This window comes from Rhododendron vialii, chromosome 5a, assembly GCF_030253575.1.
Source record: "Rhododendron vialii isolate Sample 1 chromosome 5a, ASM3025357v1".
Lineage (NCBI taxonomy): Eukaryota > Viridiplantae > Streptophyta > Magnoliopsida > Ericales > Ericaceae > Rhododendron > Rhododendron vialii.
The window spans coordinates 12010327-12025891 of NC_080561.1; the positions used below are offsets into that span (position 1 = coordinate 12010327).

General features: G+C 37.4%; 1 protein-coding gene across 2 annotated transcripts; it reads right to left on the minus strand.

The window, feature by feature from the left end:
* Positions 1–1636: 1636 nt before the first annotated feature.
* LOC131327999 (uncharacterized) lies at positions 1637–4876 on the minus strand. Of its 2 annotated transcripts, none has more exons than XM_058361124.1 (2): positions 4610–4876; positions 1637–3159 (listed from the first exon to the last, which is right to left on the minus strand). In XM_058361124.1, the coding sequence occupies exon 2, from the start codon at positions 3091–3093 to the stop codon at positions 1879–1881; it is 1215 nt and encodes a 404-aa protein (XP_058217107.1). In that variant the 5' UTR covers positions 3094–3159; positions 4610–4876; the 3' UTR covers positions 1637–1878. The 2 variants fall into 2 exon arrangements, with proteins under 2 accessions (XP_058217107.1, XP_058217108.1); XM_058361125.1 differs by having other exon boundaries at positions 1637–3155; positions 4610–4815.
* Between the last annotated feature and the right edge of the window lie 10689 nt (positions 4877–15565).

Sequence of the window (15565 nt, forward strand, 5' to 3'; positions counted from 1 at the left end):
CAGTCACCAAGATCGAAGATTGACCAACTCAGTAGAAACTTTCTTTGGTGCTCCAGTTCTAGTCGTAGAAAGATTCATGCTGTCGGTTGGGATAGCTAGGGTTACAAAACCAAAAAATTTGGGGGGTCTTGGTCTTAGAAAATCGAGAAGTACCAATCTGGTAGCAATGGCAAAACTCAACTGGAAACTTTCAAAGAACAATTCACTTTGGTTCTGTGTCCTTAAATCCCGTTACAAAACAACCACTAGGAGTTGCTCCACTTGGAGAGGTATCACAGCGGGCTTCCCACTTTATGACAAGATACCCGCATCCGGCTGGGTAATGGTTCTTCTACCTCTTTCTGGATGGATAATCGGACGGGTGAGGGAGCCCTCCGGCTTCGCATTGAGGGACCTCTCAACCGTAATGAGAACAAGCTAAAAGTGCGTGAATGTTGGACTAACCATGTCCGTCATTTCAATAAAATCGATCTCCTTTGTCCTTCCTTTGTTGGTGTCTATCCAAAAGCATACTTTCCAATGTTTCAATCCCTCGGCTGATCATACTATCTGGAACCTCACATCTTCGGGAGATTTCAGCAGCAAATCGGCACATTCCCTTCTCGATTCATCTGATTCGCCCACCATCTACTGGAGATGGATTTGGCGTCTCCCTTGCACTTACCGAATTCAACATTTCGTTTGGCTCGTCGTCCAGGAACGACTTTCCACCCGCAATAACTTGTCCATCCGCCACATTTCTAATACTCCTTACTGTGAGTGGTGCCCCTCAACGCCTGAAACCACTTGTCACACTCTTCGCGATTTTATTCGTGCCTCAGCCATTTGATCTGCTCTTTCTTTTCCCTTATCTATATCTGGTGATAACCCATATGAGTGGATTCATTGTAATTCAAAAAACAAACACTGATCCTACAGGTACTCCTTGGCAAATCATTTTCCTTTTTGCCATTTGGCACATTTGGAATGACAGGAACCAACATCTCTTCGAACCGAACTCCAACTCGAGTCGACTTACCCCAACGATCATTGCTTCCACCATAAGAAATACAGCTCTGGAGTGGTTTCTTTTGGTGCCTGCATAGCACAGTAGCCGACGGAACGAGGATACAGTTGGTTGGATTCCTCCTAAGGCTACTTTTGTTAAACTAACACGGATGGAGCACTTAATCCAACAACAGGAATGGCGTCCACGGGAGGACTCCTTCGAGATTCCAATGGCAGATGGTTGGGGGTTTTTGACAGAAATCTTCTTGCAAATTCTAGCCTCATGGCCGAACTTTGGGCCTTACGAGATGGGCTTAATTTTGCAAGGGAGGAACATGTGTTGAATCTGGAAGTAGAGACGGATGCTTTGGGTGTTATCCAACTGCTTCAAAATCAAGAAATGGTTAATCACCCGCTTGGTAATATCTTACTTGATTGCAGGTTTCTTATGGAGGAGTTTGAAGCAGTGTCTATCAAACATGTCTTTCGAGAAGCTAACCGGTGTGCAAATGCGTTGTCAAAGAATGCTCCGGTCTCGGTTATGTTTATCTTTATTTTCCTAATTGTATTGCGGATGTATTTCACGCAGATTTATCAGGGGTGGTATACCCTAGAACTGTTGTAGACTCTTAATTTCAATGCATTTCCATTTTACCAAAAAAAAGAGAGCTGCCATTAAGGTAATATGGTAATTATTTTATACAAACTTCAAACCTTCACTTCTCAACTTGCCTGCAGTTTTGCAAGCAAAGTTGAAACCGTACTATGCAGACAATAATCAATATACTCGACAAAATCAACCACAAAACCCCAGAAACCAGAAATGTTTCCGAAGGAAAAACAAAGAAAATTTTACTACTTGACCAAACCAAAAAACCATTGATCAAACTTTCATTCGGCCGCAGCATCTTCATTCTCGCCGCCTTCAGTTGTCATCTCGGGCAATGTATCAAGATCCATACGAGCATCCTTCTCCTCTAGCTGGATGTTAGAATCAGAAAAATCTACAGGATCTTGGTCAAGTACTTCATCAGAATTCTCAGTTTTGAAGGATCCTGAGCTTTCTTCTTCATCTATTCCATTACCCACTGCTGACTTCTCGTTCTGAGTTGCATCGGTATCTTCCTCTGAAGTAGTCGAAGAATTTGAATCTCCCGTGTCAACTTCTGCATTTTCATTTTTGTTCAAAGTCACTAAATTAGAATCAGAATGGCTGTCGTCTGAAGCTGCAGAAGATTTATCACTGGTAGCATTTTGACCTTCAGTTCCTTTTTGCACTGATAAATTATCACTTTCTAAATTCTCTTCCATGGAGTTATTGTTGTCGGAGTCTGTCGTCATTTTAGAATTCAAATCAGAGTTTTCGGAATTGGAGGAAACAATCTCATCAACATTTTCCTCTTCCTGAATGTTCATATCAGTATTCTCACTTGAGTTTCCTGAATCTCCTTTTTCATTTTCAGTGTCAGCAGTTTCAGTATCATGAGTTACAGCACTAGAAGCATCGTCGGCCCTATAATGTTCCTCTCGTGCCTCACGTGCATTCCTACTACTCCCATCATGATTCTCATTTTCATTTTGACTATCTTTATCTTCAACATCCCTCTCATCAATTTCGTTTTCAATGCCTTCTTCTCTGTCTTTTCCCTCATCTGTCGAATCCTCCTCACCCTCTACCTCCACCTCAGATTTCTCTTGATCATGTTCATCTATCTCATCATCTCCTCCTCCTCTCCCTTCATCTTCTTTGTCTTCTTCTTGCTCTTGCTCTTGCTCTTGCTCTTCCTCTTCATGCTTATTGTCTTCTTGTTCTCCTCCAGTTTCCTCTTCTTCTGCTTCTTCCTCATCAAGCTTCTCATTTTCCTTAGTTGTTTCCTCGAGTCGAGGGTGGAGACCTTTTCTTCCGAAGTTCATAATTTCATAATTATCATGCGTTGTTGTTGAGATATTAGCATTGCTTTCATCCAATATCTTCTTCTTATCATGAGAATGCTTAACTTGGTAAACCAACCAAAAGCAAATAGCAAGCAACACAGAAATACGAAGAAAACGCTTGACCTTGAAACCTTTGGACCTGTGGTTTCTACTAGGAGAATGTTTCAACATGATTGTATCCCAGTAGTTATCCAATCTCTATGTTCTCCCACTGTTATGGCAAGTGACTTGACCTACCTAGAAATGCGGACGTGTATAAAAAACCAACAGATGTTAGTAAAAATCTAAAAGCAAACAAATAATCAATCCACAATAGTGCTGTTCAATGCTTCGAGAATTCAATTTTGAGTTTTCAACATTGTTGACCAAGTCAATTCTGAGTCCACAGTGCCCAAAAACCACATCATAACTACAGGCAAAAAATCACATCAAAACTATCAACCCTAATAAACATCTATGATAGAACACAAAGATTAGTGCATTGAAGGCAAAGATTACGTCCGTACCCAGGTTACCCCTCCCACATAGTCACATACCCATTTTCCGAAACTAACTTGGCACATGCAGGCAAACTCATATGAGGGTCTTGTGCGGGGTCGCCCAGCCTCATAGTGCGAGGGTTCTAATATTAAGATTGATTGGTATTCTTGGCACTAGGGTGATGAGATCATGAGAGGTTGTGTTGATTAGATAAAGGGAATGCATCAAGATTCGTTTTAATCCTTAACATTTGGTAGTGCAGATTTTTAATGTGCGACAACAATAGAGATATTATTGGGAGTTTTCTTTGTTAGGCTGCGTCCCTGCTATACATTCTACAATAAAAAGATGATGCAATGATTCCAAAATATAAACCTCGGACAACACAATTGTAGATACATAAAAGTTCATGTATTTGCGTACTTTTGCAAAATAGGAGCATGATGCCTTTTGTTTCTTTCACTTTTAAGTTTGGAAGTTCTATTCGATTTGCGACATGTAGTTTGTTGGAATAGATGAATAAGTGCTCCCAAGTATACAAGTTCGTTAAGTAACTCGACCCCATGTACAATAATTTTTGGAGTCGCCAATCATCACCACAGTACTACTGCCAACTCGAAGTCTATAAAAGTACCCAAAGTCAAACTTATCCTAAAACTGAATCAGAAAATTGTAAATCGGTAACCAAAGAAACCCATCCAAAGACTGGATTTGGAAATTGATTCCCATCCGTAATGCTCTGATTGATAACCATTTAAACCACAAAAAATCCCCCATTTTTCCTCCCCACACAGGACCCAATTTAAAGGAAGCCCTAGTGCAATGAATCCCTAGAAACCCTAGTGCCAAAAATCAAAGCCCAGAAACCCTAGTGCGAAAAATGAAAGTCCATATATACAGAACAAACCTACAAAACTATGCACTTGGTAAACTCCAAAAGTCCAAATCAACAGCGGAACAGAGTTAAACCCAATTCAATCATTTTCAAATACCAAATCCTGTACACTCACAGTTGACTAACAGCAAGAAATCAAGCAGAAAAAAAACATCACATCACAAACAGGAGCGTAAGGATTGCACTTTTATACTGCAAGAAGATGTTCAATTTTGATATATCCTTTAAGATTGAATCAAAGCCTCATATAAAGAACAGTAGAGGAGGGAGTGAAAAGGGTTGAAAGAGCGAAAGAAATGAGGAAGGGCATACCCGTAGAAGAAATAAGCAGCAGGAAGAAATCTGCTTGGGGGAAGAAAAAAGTAGATTTGAATTTCGATTTGGGCTTTCGATTTGTAGATGCAATTTCCTTCGCAGTTCAAGAGTAAAATCTTCCGTGGGGTACTTGGCCACTGAACAGCCTTAACTCTCTCTCTCTCTCTCTCTCTCTCTCTCTCTCTGTGTGTGTGTTTGGGATGCTAACAAGCCGAACAAATCGAAATATTCGTAATTGATGTTTGAGAATGGTTCGAAACCTCTTCAGAAAATTACTTGTGAGCCGGAGGATTAGTTTAAGTCGGCGGACGGTTAAAATTTTAAATTATTAAGCCGGCTGACGGTTAAAATTATAGGAGTATTTTTTCCTTTTTATAATCAGATTGTTTTGGTCAGTTTACGCGTACTTTAACTAATTTTAGGGACCATAAACCCATCATCCATTAGCAGAGGCTCCATTTGAAGTCGGAGCAAATATTCCGTATGAACTAACCTCAAAGGAATTGATAGCACCCAAGAGATTTTGAACCTGAGAGTTTAAGAGGGAGCAACTCCCGTCTCAAGTCTTTACAACTAGGCCAATCTCTTGGGGTTAAACTGTATTTTGCTACATTTCTACGTAATTTAAAATAAGAGTTAGTATAATGGACTCCAACAGAATTTAAAGATCTATTTTTTTATCATTTCATATGTTTAATAATTTAAAAAACTAATTCACCTCTCTCCTTTTTAGATATTACAATTTGTTATCGGCTTTTACTTATTAGTTATTAAATTTTCAACCATAGAGAAGTTGTCACCTCTTGTTTTCATAGCCTACCACTTTCCGATGAATTATCCACATTTTATGTATTTGTGTCAAGGAATTGAAAAGAAAATTGAGATTGTCTGTCATTAATATATGTAGAAAAATATATTTTCGGGATTATAAAGATCATTATTTAGAAAATTTAATTCGTGATAATATTAAAAAGTTACGGGATCGGAAAAGTTTTAAAATTTTGGTAATTAAAAAAAAATTCAAGTCCAATTAGTATTTATGGCCATCATCAATATATGTAGAAAAAATATATATTTTTGGATTATAAATATCATTTTTTAGAAAATTTATATAATTCATGATAAGATTAAAAAAAAACTTGGGGAACGGAAAATTTATGAAAATTTGGTAATTAAAAAAATTAAAAAATCAAGAACAATTAGTATTTATAGGCAATAGAAAGTGAAAAATGATAAGAATAGATAATAAATAAACATCAAACATTCAATTTGAAAACCAATAGTAATAACGAGAAAAAAAAAGGTAAATGAAGAAAGGAAATAAAATATGTATTTTTTAATTAAATTTGAAGGAAAAAAGTATTTCTATAATACTCAATCTTCAAAAAATTTAGATAGATGATAGAAATTTGAAGGGTAGATTAATTTTTAAAGATTTTGCTGAAACTTCTAAAACACGACTGAACCTTCAAATCTCGGTTTTTTTACCTTTGCTATCTTAGCAGCTACTCGAGGTAGTTTGAAAACTCGGAACATATGGAAAATGGTCAAACTTTGTAATTTAATTGTTCAGGTGAAGAATCAATTTCAAAGGGATTTTTAATGACGAACGTGTTCTTGAATTGGTTTTTTTTATCGGTTTTTTTTTTTTTTTAAAAAAAAGGGGCAGCGACAAGGCACGTTCTGATGGGCCTCTGTAGAATGGGTCGGGTTGACTGGGTTTGTAATGCGCGACCCATTTCAGACAAATGCGGGAGGATATGGAATCGGGTCAGAGTCTGGTTGGGGAATGGAGCTTCTTTCGAGTCGGCCCTGTATTATCATCCACTTGCCCCTGCGCGCGGTCCCCCCCTACCTGCACAAGTCTTTTTTTCCCAATAATACTCAGGAATAAATTTATATTGGAGGCACAATTATAATCTTAAAGAATTTCACCGTTAATTACAATCATATATCATTCCAAAAGCTTTTAAACATATCCACACATATGTATTATCTGCTCATATCCACACATATGTATTCTCTGCTAGATTTTTTCATTTGAGTGATGAAGCGGCGAAATACATTTTTCAAAATTTTGTTTTAATATTCTGTTCTTCTTAAGCACTCTGATTTTCTTTCCTAACTTAATAAAAGAACCCAAATTCCTTGTAAGTGCAATTTGTCCACAAGTATATCTCTCTCGTCAATCCGAACCGTTCTTATGATAAGGCTCGTCATATAATGTTTAGTAAAAAATCTATGTTGACTAGACTTTAAATTGAAATCTCATTGAAATAAATACTTATACTCATAAAGAATAAACTGTCTAACCATTTTTTGCAGAAATGAAATGTTCTTATCAAGTTGTTATTAGTGTCTGATCAACTTAATTTTTTGTGTGGACAAATTATTTGACAATCTCTACGTTATACACGTCTTGGATCATAGAAAAAAGATCCATAATTATGCGAAATGTACTTTGCACTCCTAAATTAAACAAGAGAAAATCTTAGTTGAAAAAAATAGTATGGGAGGGTGTGGGGGCACATGATCCCATATGACCCTTAGCCTGCCTTTGCCTATAACCTCACAATATAGCGGAGGATAATATGTCAATAACTTCAAACAAATTCGAATATCAATGCATATCTCACGGATATTAATATACTTTCACAAATATCGATATACCTTTTTCGGATATCAATACACATTTTACCTATTATCCTACGCTTTTTGGGCGAAGATTAGAATATTCCATATAGTCACAAAATTTCAAGTAAGGGTGTCCTTACTGTATTAAGTTAAGGACGTCCCTTTCTTGAGCAATTTGCGATGACCCGAACCGCTCAATATGTTCAGAACGTGATTTTAAGGGTACTTTAGAAAACAACAACAAAAAAGACCGAAAAATGCTTGATCCGAACAGTTTTTGTTTGTATTTTATCGAATGGTTCAAATAAAAACTGCTCAAATCAAGCCTTTTATGGTCATTTTTTTTGCTGATTTTTCGCTAGTATCCTTAAAATCACATTCTAAACACATTGAGCGGCTCGGATCATCAAAATTTGATCGAAAAATATGAAAAAATGGAACGTCCACATTTTATTTAAAATAAGAACGCTCTTACCTGAAAGAGACTCTCCATATAATATATGCCAATCCAATTAAATGGTCGTGATGCTTGATGTCCTCTCTGCATGTTATCCGGTCTTATTAAAAAAGGGTCCTCTCTGCTTATTCGGTCTTGTGATATAAGCAGATCATGCATTCATATACTATATGCATAAAATCTTGGATAGTATAACATAGACAAGATCATATAATATACTAGAAATAGGACTAATCAAGATACATATTTTTCAAGCATCCTATCTAACGCAGACGAAATACAACCTGGCTGAATCAAAATTTTCCTAGACAGTTAGAAGCATTTAGGCAATGGGCGGCCTATTTGGAGTCGTGCTATTTGCACCAACACTAACCTACCGACGGCCGCGCGCGGCCGTCTCCGGCCACCAGACAGCCCATCCGAGCCATCCAAAAATTTTATAAAAAAAAAACCGAGGGGCCCAGCGCGGAAATCAACGGCATCCGATGTGTGTAGGGTGCTTGATCTAAACACCCTATTTTTCGTGTATTTTTTTTTTAAAATTTTTGGACGGCTCGGATCGGCCGTCCGGTGGCCGGAGACGGCCGCACGCGGCCGTCGGTACGATTTCTCTATATTTTTGGTCGGTACATATAGGATTTTCGGCCTATTTGAGAGAGAATTAAAGTGGATTTAGTGATTTACACCTTAATTTTGCTAATGGACACGGCTTTTCTGCCGTTGAACTGGAAATTGCACCCTGTGCGGTCCAGCAAATTCGACTCCCATTTCACATTCATTCCAATGACCAGTTTCGTTCACATTGTAGAACTCATTGAGTACTATAGCCAACCAAAATATCAAGCTAATGTTACACCAAACAATACGTGATTGGAACACATTTATATAGAAATGAATGTGCTCTTCAAATTATAAGCCACTGTGTCCAACTCATATTATTTCTCTATAAATGTGTTCGGATTATATATTATTTGGAGTTGGATTAACTTGATTTTGGGCAAGATTATAGTACTTGATAACTCTACAATATAAACGAAAAAGATTATTGAAGTGAATGCGAAATAGGGATCGAATTTGTCGACTGCACGAGGTGCAGTTTCCTGTGAAACAGTAGAAAAGCCGTGTCCTTTGCGAATTTGTTTGAACTGGAATTTAACTAAAAAGTCTGACTATTTGCACAGATTTTCTGTGCACAAATCGTGGATTGAGATGTCTTTGTGGGGCTCACTCCGGATTTCAAAAAAATTATCTGAGCCGTTCATTAAATTTAAGATATGTTTTCAAATGGTTTCATAAAAAATCAGCTCAATAGGATAACTGTAAGTACTTAAATCAATTCTTGAGTTTTGTAGCCTAAAATTGGAATGAAAAGTTAATTTTTGGATCAAGTACTTACAATTGTCTGATTGATATGATTTTATGTAGGGCCGCTAAAAAATTACTTTTGTATTTAATGGATGACTTGGCCCCGTTTCGCAACGCGAAATAAGTATTTATTTTTTAGAATGCACTTTCAAGCTCAAAAATGATAAGTTTATTGAAATCTAAAAATATGCAATATGAATCTTGTTTAGCAAATCTCATTGAGATCTTTAATACGGTGCAAAAAAAATTGAAAAATTATTTTTCATTTGCATTATTTTTGAGTTTGAAATTGTGAAATAAGTACTTATTTTTTAAGAAGGTGTTCTGGAACGGATAGATTATTTTTGGAAGACTCAAAGCCCCACACAAGGATATGTGCACGATCTATGCCAAAAAAATCTATTCCAACAGGCTTTTCGTTTGACTTGTGGTGATTGCTGTAGAAATTTTAGTTGTCGCGAAAATTATTTTTCGACTACCAACTAAACACTAGAAGATAAAAAATGGAATTGTTATGTGAAGTATTGTATATAGTTTGTTGGGAAAGTCTACAATACACATCCCTTAAAAGGGTGTACTATATGCACCTATTTTATGGTTCATTCATAACATTTCAGCGTGTATCGTAACTTTTGTTCTAGAATTCATAACTTTTTAGCAGTTTGATTCGTAACATTTTTATTATGATTCATAACATTTTAGTGTATCTCATAACCTTTATACGATTCGTAACTTTTTAGCAATACGATTCGTAAAATTTTATCTATAATTCATAACATTTTGAGAGGTGCATATAATACACACCCAAATAAAGGATGTGTATTGTAGTCTTTCCCTTGTTTGTTTAGTTAATGGCGAGGATCCCATTATCTTTTTTTTGTAGTGACGCATCTTTTATGTGTTCTTAAGAAAAGAAATTTGTCCCCGTATTATTTAGTAGACTTATTGATTTGACATCGTTGCTGGGCTATTTGAAAGGTGAGAATTTTTTTATTTTTACAGTATGTTAGAACAAGGCTATCACAATCATATCATTCAAACAGGGCAACGACACTTACAAAGTGATCCACCTGAAGTACAAAGACAAGAAAATTATGCGCTACCTAGCCAACAAATAGAAAAATTACCTCAAAGGGGAAATCTAATCACTTTCATCAAGACAAATTAAAGCACATACTACAAAGCAGAGTCGACACTTTGTGTCGATCAATAGAGCCCGCTAACGCCAGAGCAATAGGCATCCAAGGGAGCACATATTCCAATCGATGCATAGTCAAGAATTAAAGCACCGTGTATTCCAAAAATGACCACCGTTCGAAATGTGATATATGGATCAAGTGTACGTATTGCGGTTCTTCCATTAATTTAAACCAAAAACATCTGCAATAATAACTCAAATGTCAAATATTCCACTCAAGTTATTTTGACTCATAATGTAAAAGAGAGTGTGTGGTTTACTTAATTCTTGAGTGTTAGTTTACCTACTTTGTGGGATAGTTACATGAAAATGAAATAGCTTCACTTGTCCAAGAGTAATCGCATCCAAACCAATGAGGCCAGATATTGTTGAACTTGATCATTACTTGAAATATCCAAATCGATGTTGTTGTCGTGAACTAACCGCTTATGATTTAAAAAAAAAAGAAAAGAAAAGAAGGCACGTCCATAAGATAATACATCATTTTTTTTTTTTTTTGTTTGATAGGCAAGATAATTAATACATCATTAGGTGTATAAATAACTAGCAAGTGGTGAAAGAAAAAGAAGAAAGTCCTTAGAGACAAATTGACATGGGAAAGATCTATTTGTAGCCATGGATTATGCCTTTTTGCAAGGAATATTAATACTTGTACTTTATTTTTATACATTTGGATATCCTGGATCTAGGTATCCTAAATTAATGAAGAGTCAAAATCCAAGAATTCGGTTTTCACATAAAGAAAGATCCCGTTGAAGTTTGAAAAATGCCCAGTTGAGATTTCTTTAATTATGTGGTACCAATTTCTATCGACTTTCTCTCTCTTGCATTGGAATAACTTGTTTTTAGAGCATGTACATGAGAAGAGGTAAAAAAACTCTCTCTCTAATTTGGAGAGGAAAAACACAAAAAGAGGGCTGCACCAGATGAGGTAAAATACATTTGTGAAAATTCCTCTCCACTTTTACCGATCAACTGTAGCAAAGGTATACAATAAACAAGTATTGTTTATCTCTCAACCTCTCTCTTCCGTTTCACTTCCCCCAAATCCTCACCACTACTCCCTATTGTAAAACGCGATTCCGAGCAACAACTTTTCTGTCCATTGCACCTCGCCACAACCCTTGGTGCTGTGCACCTCATCGTGAATGTACGCGGCGCACTTCTTCTTCAGCTCCTCGATCGGGTTTGAGGAGGGGGCGATCGTCCTTAGCGAAGGAGCCGTCGTCGATGGGGTTGGGTTGGTAGGATTTGGAATTTAGGTCGAACCTACATTGGGGGTTTGTGGAGTTCAATCGCCATTGTAGTTGCGATTCTCGTTGATCGAGTTAGAGAGAAGAAGGAATATATTTGGTTTGGTGGTGGGTCGAGGATCTGGTTGTTGAGGATTGACGGTGGTGGTTGTGGCAGCGATTGAGGGGGGTGGAAAAGGGGATGCCGGGATGGGTTCTAAATACCAAACAAACCAAACCAACCAAACCGAGCCTTACGTTCCAATCACTTGGGGTCGGCTACATGAATCCGTTTCCTCCATTGAGCTCTGTCAAGGGCCACTTGTTTACACAAACCCATTATACTCATATCTTTGTGCACTACAGCATCTAATGTCAAATTAGGTCTACCCCTCTCCGTAACATTGCTACCTAAAGCTATCATATCCATGATAAACACCTAAGATTGCTACCTAAAGCTATCATATCCATGATAAGCACCTAAGATTGCTTGATCGTGGTGCTTAAGTCCGTTAGATAATAGCATTATTAGTTATAATTTGTCATTTTTATTCAAAGTAAGGTAATTTGTTGAGTGTTTCAGGTAAAACGCCCTTAAAAGACGTATTTTGATCACGAGGCTAATTCCCAAGAAAGTTCAAGTACCCACGCCCGATGGAGCTTCTGCCAGTAGGACCTAATAGTGAAGGCGTCAGGCAAGCCAGCGAGCCGTTGGGTGCCAAGCCTTGGAGGCTAGCCTGAAGACCTAGAGATAAGCAACGCGTATCGATACAGCCTAAATCCGTATCGATACGCATTAGCTTCGTGGGAATGCAGGTTATATTGTATCGATACGGCCTTAATCAGTGTCGATATGGGATCACTACCGGGAAATAACCCTTTTTCAACTTAGCAACATGGTATCGATACTTTTCTTAATTAGTATCGATATTATGAACCTTCGGCCAGATATTTTGTTACTTTTTAGACTTTTCACTTATGGAATAGTTACCTTTATTAGTATGCTTTTTAGATATTTTGTGAGATAGAAATCCATTTTGTATAAATAGGAGGTTCCACTGCTCTCCTTTGTACCTAGTTCATTATTAGCTTTTAAGTCTTTTTAACTTTGGAACTCCATTAAAACTCGTCAAGCTTTTCAAGTGTAACTTCCTTAGAACTCAAGTAAGTCTTTGTCGTTTATCGCTTTCTCGTTTATTAAAGTTATTCGTACGGCTTGGATCTTTCTTAATATCAAGTTTATTTTCGATTTCATCGGTTAAAAATCATGTCTCGTTTTTATGCTTCCTTTTGTGCTTTAGCTATGTGTGAGTAGTCGTTTGGCTACGTCTCGGGGTAATCTTTCCCGAGGATTTAGGTTGTTATTTGGTTCTCAAAACCCTAGGGCTTAAAATCATGGTTTTCGGAATTGGGTTAACCTAGCCATTTTGGTTTAAGCGAGGGGTGTTAACTCCTTAGTATGTCGTTTAGTCAAGCGGTCTTGGCACGCGACATATTGAGGGCTCGTGGCCTCCTACATGTTAGATACATTAGCAAAAATAGGTTGGTTAGTTCCGTTTAACCACATCTTTCTATAAACGTAGTAGTTAAAGTTAAATTTTCTGAGTGAGAGCGCGCGGTTGTGACTCTCACTTGAGTTATAGTCGAGAACCGATAACGGCCTTTTGTCAAGGGATAGACGATCCCTCGACTTGCCTCTTTTAAGTTCATTAAACACATTTCTAGTCTTTTGTCTTAATTTTCCACCGTTTAAAGCAAAATCAAGTTGGCTGTCTTAACGCCGAAATCCACCATATAAAGCCTACAATCCGATTTAAGCTATATTCGATTTTTCTGTGGGTACGATCCCGAACTTTCGAAAAATATGCTATGAACGATCTAGCCCTACGCTTGGGGTTTCTCTAACCTTGTATCTAAGGCAAAGATCTCTTTCGGTTTAAGCAATCCGCTCTCTAACTACTGCATTTTCTGGTCTATGGTAGATATGCTCAAACCATCTTAGCCTATTTTCCCTCAATTTCTCCTTTATAAGTGCTACACCTACCATCTCACGAACAGTTTCATTTCTAATCTTGTCTCGTCTAATCTTACCACACATCCACCTCAACATTCTCATTTCCGCTACACTCATCTTGCTCACATGTTTCTTAATAGGCCAACATTCTGTCCCATAAAGCATCGCTGGTCTTATGGTAGTTCCATAGAATTTTTTCTTTAATTTTGTGGGTACCCTCTTGTCACATAGTACACCAGTAGCGCTTCTCCACTTGAGCCACCCTACTTGGATCCTATGGGTTACATCATCAGCAATCTCTTCATCTCTACTAATAATTGAGCTTAAATACCTAAAATGATAACTCTTTGGTATCTTCTGGTCTTGGATCATCACTCTTTCTTCATGCGAACTACTGGTACCACTAAACTTGCATACCATATACTCAGTTTTACTCCTACTTATTCGAAAACCCTTTGACTCTAATGCTTCCCTCTAAATTTCTAGTTTCGTATTGACACCTCTAGCAGTTTCATCTACAAAGACAATGTCATCTGCAAACATCATACACCATAGAATATCCTCTTGAAATTGTCTAGTCAATTCATCCATAACTAAGGCAAAGAGGTACGGGCTCAGGGCTGACTCTTAATGCAATCCTACGGTGATTGAAAATTTACTTGTTTCCCCTACTGGTGATCTAATGGTAATGACGGCACCTTCATACATGTCTCTAATTACCTCGATATATCCTTTGATCACTCATTTTCTCTCCAAAATCCACCATATGATGTCCCTAGGCACCCTATCATAAGCATTTTCTAAGTCTATGAAAACCATATGGAGATCCTTCTTCTTTGCTCTATGTTTTTCTACCAATCTCCTTAATAGGTAGATAGCTTCCATAGTTGATCTTCCTGCTATGAACCTAAACTGTTTCTCTGACACCGTAGTCACCATCCTTAAGCGATACTCAATAACTCTTTCCCACAACTTCATCGTATAACTTATCAATTTAATACCTCTATAGTTGTTGCAGTTTTGAATATCCCCTTTATTCTTATAGATAGGTACTAAAGTACTCCTTCTCCATTCGTCGAGCATCTTCCTAGTCATAATAATCTTATTGAACAATTTCGTCAACCAAGTCACCCCCAAGTTACCTAGACTTTTCCACACTTCAATAGGGATACCATCTGGTCCTAGGGTCTTACCTGTTTTCATCATTTTCAAAGCTTTAACCACTTCGAACTTTTATATTCTCCGATAAAACTCATATTCTATGTTCTTGCCAAGTACATACACTTTCGCCCCACCAAAGCCTCATTCATGTTTTTCGTTTAACAACTTATTGAAATACGACTTCCATCTATCCTTGATCGCCTCTTCTTTCGCCAACACCACCGAATCAATACCTTTTATACACTTAACTTGAGAAACATCTCTAGTTTTCCTTTCTCGTAGCTTAGCAAGTTTATAAATAGCGTAGAAATTCTCATAGGCTTTCAACTTAGCATCCCTAATGGTTTTCTTAGCTTTCTTGCTAACTTGCTTATAACCCTGAAAATTTTTCACATTCCGGTCCTTTTGCCACTTTTTAAAGCATTCATTCTTTGCTTTTACCATGATTTGAACCTCATCATTCCACTACCATATCTCCTTAGAAATTAGACATTTTCCCTAACTTCTTTCGATATTCTTCTAATACCATTAGCTATCGTATTCCACATATTGTCACTATCACCTTCCACTCCCCACCGTGCTTCTTGAGACATTCTTACCTTAAATATCTCTAGTTTCTCCCCTCTTAGGCCCCACCATTTAGTCTGTGGGCATCTAGTTTCCTTTCTCCTATTATTCCCCTTGAGACAAATATCTAACACCAAAAGTCTATGTTGTGCCACTAGACACTCTCCGGGAATAGCCTTACAATCCTTACATGTCAAGCGGTCTGCACTTCTAGCAAGAAAATAGTTGATTTGGCTTCTATTGGCTCCACTCTTAAAGGTAATTAAATGCTCCTCACGTTTCTTATAGAGAGTATACCCAACTATAAGGTCAAAAGCTACCGCAA

Coding starts and splice junctions, on each gene's coding strand:
- LOC131327999 (XM_058361124.1), bottom strand. CDS start 3,093: ATGTTGAAACATTCTCCTAGTAGAAACCACAGGTCCAAAGGTTTCAAG.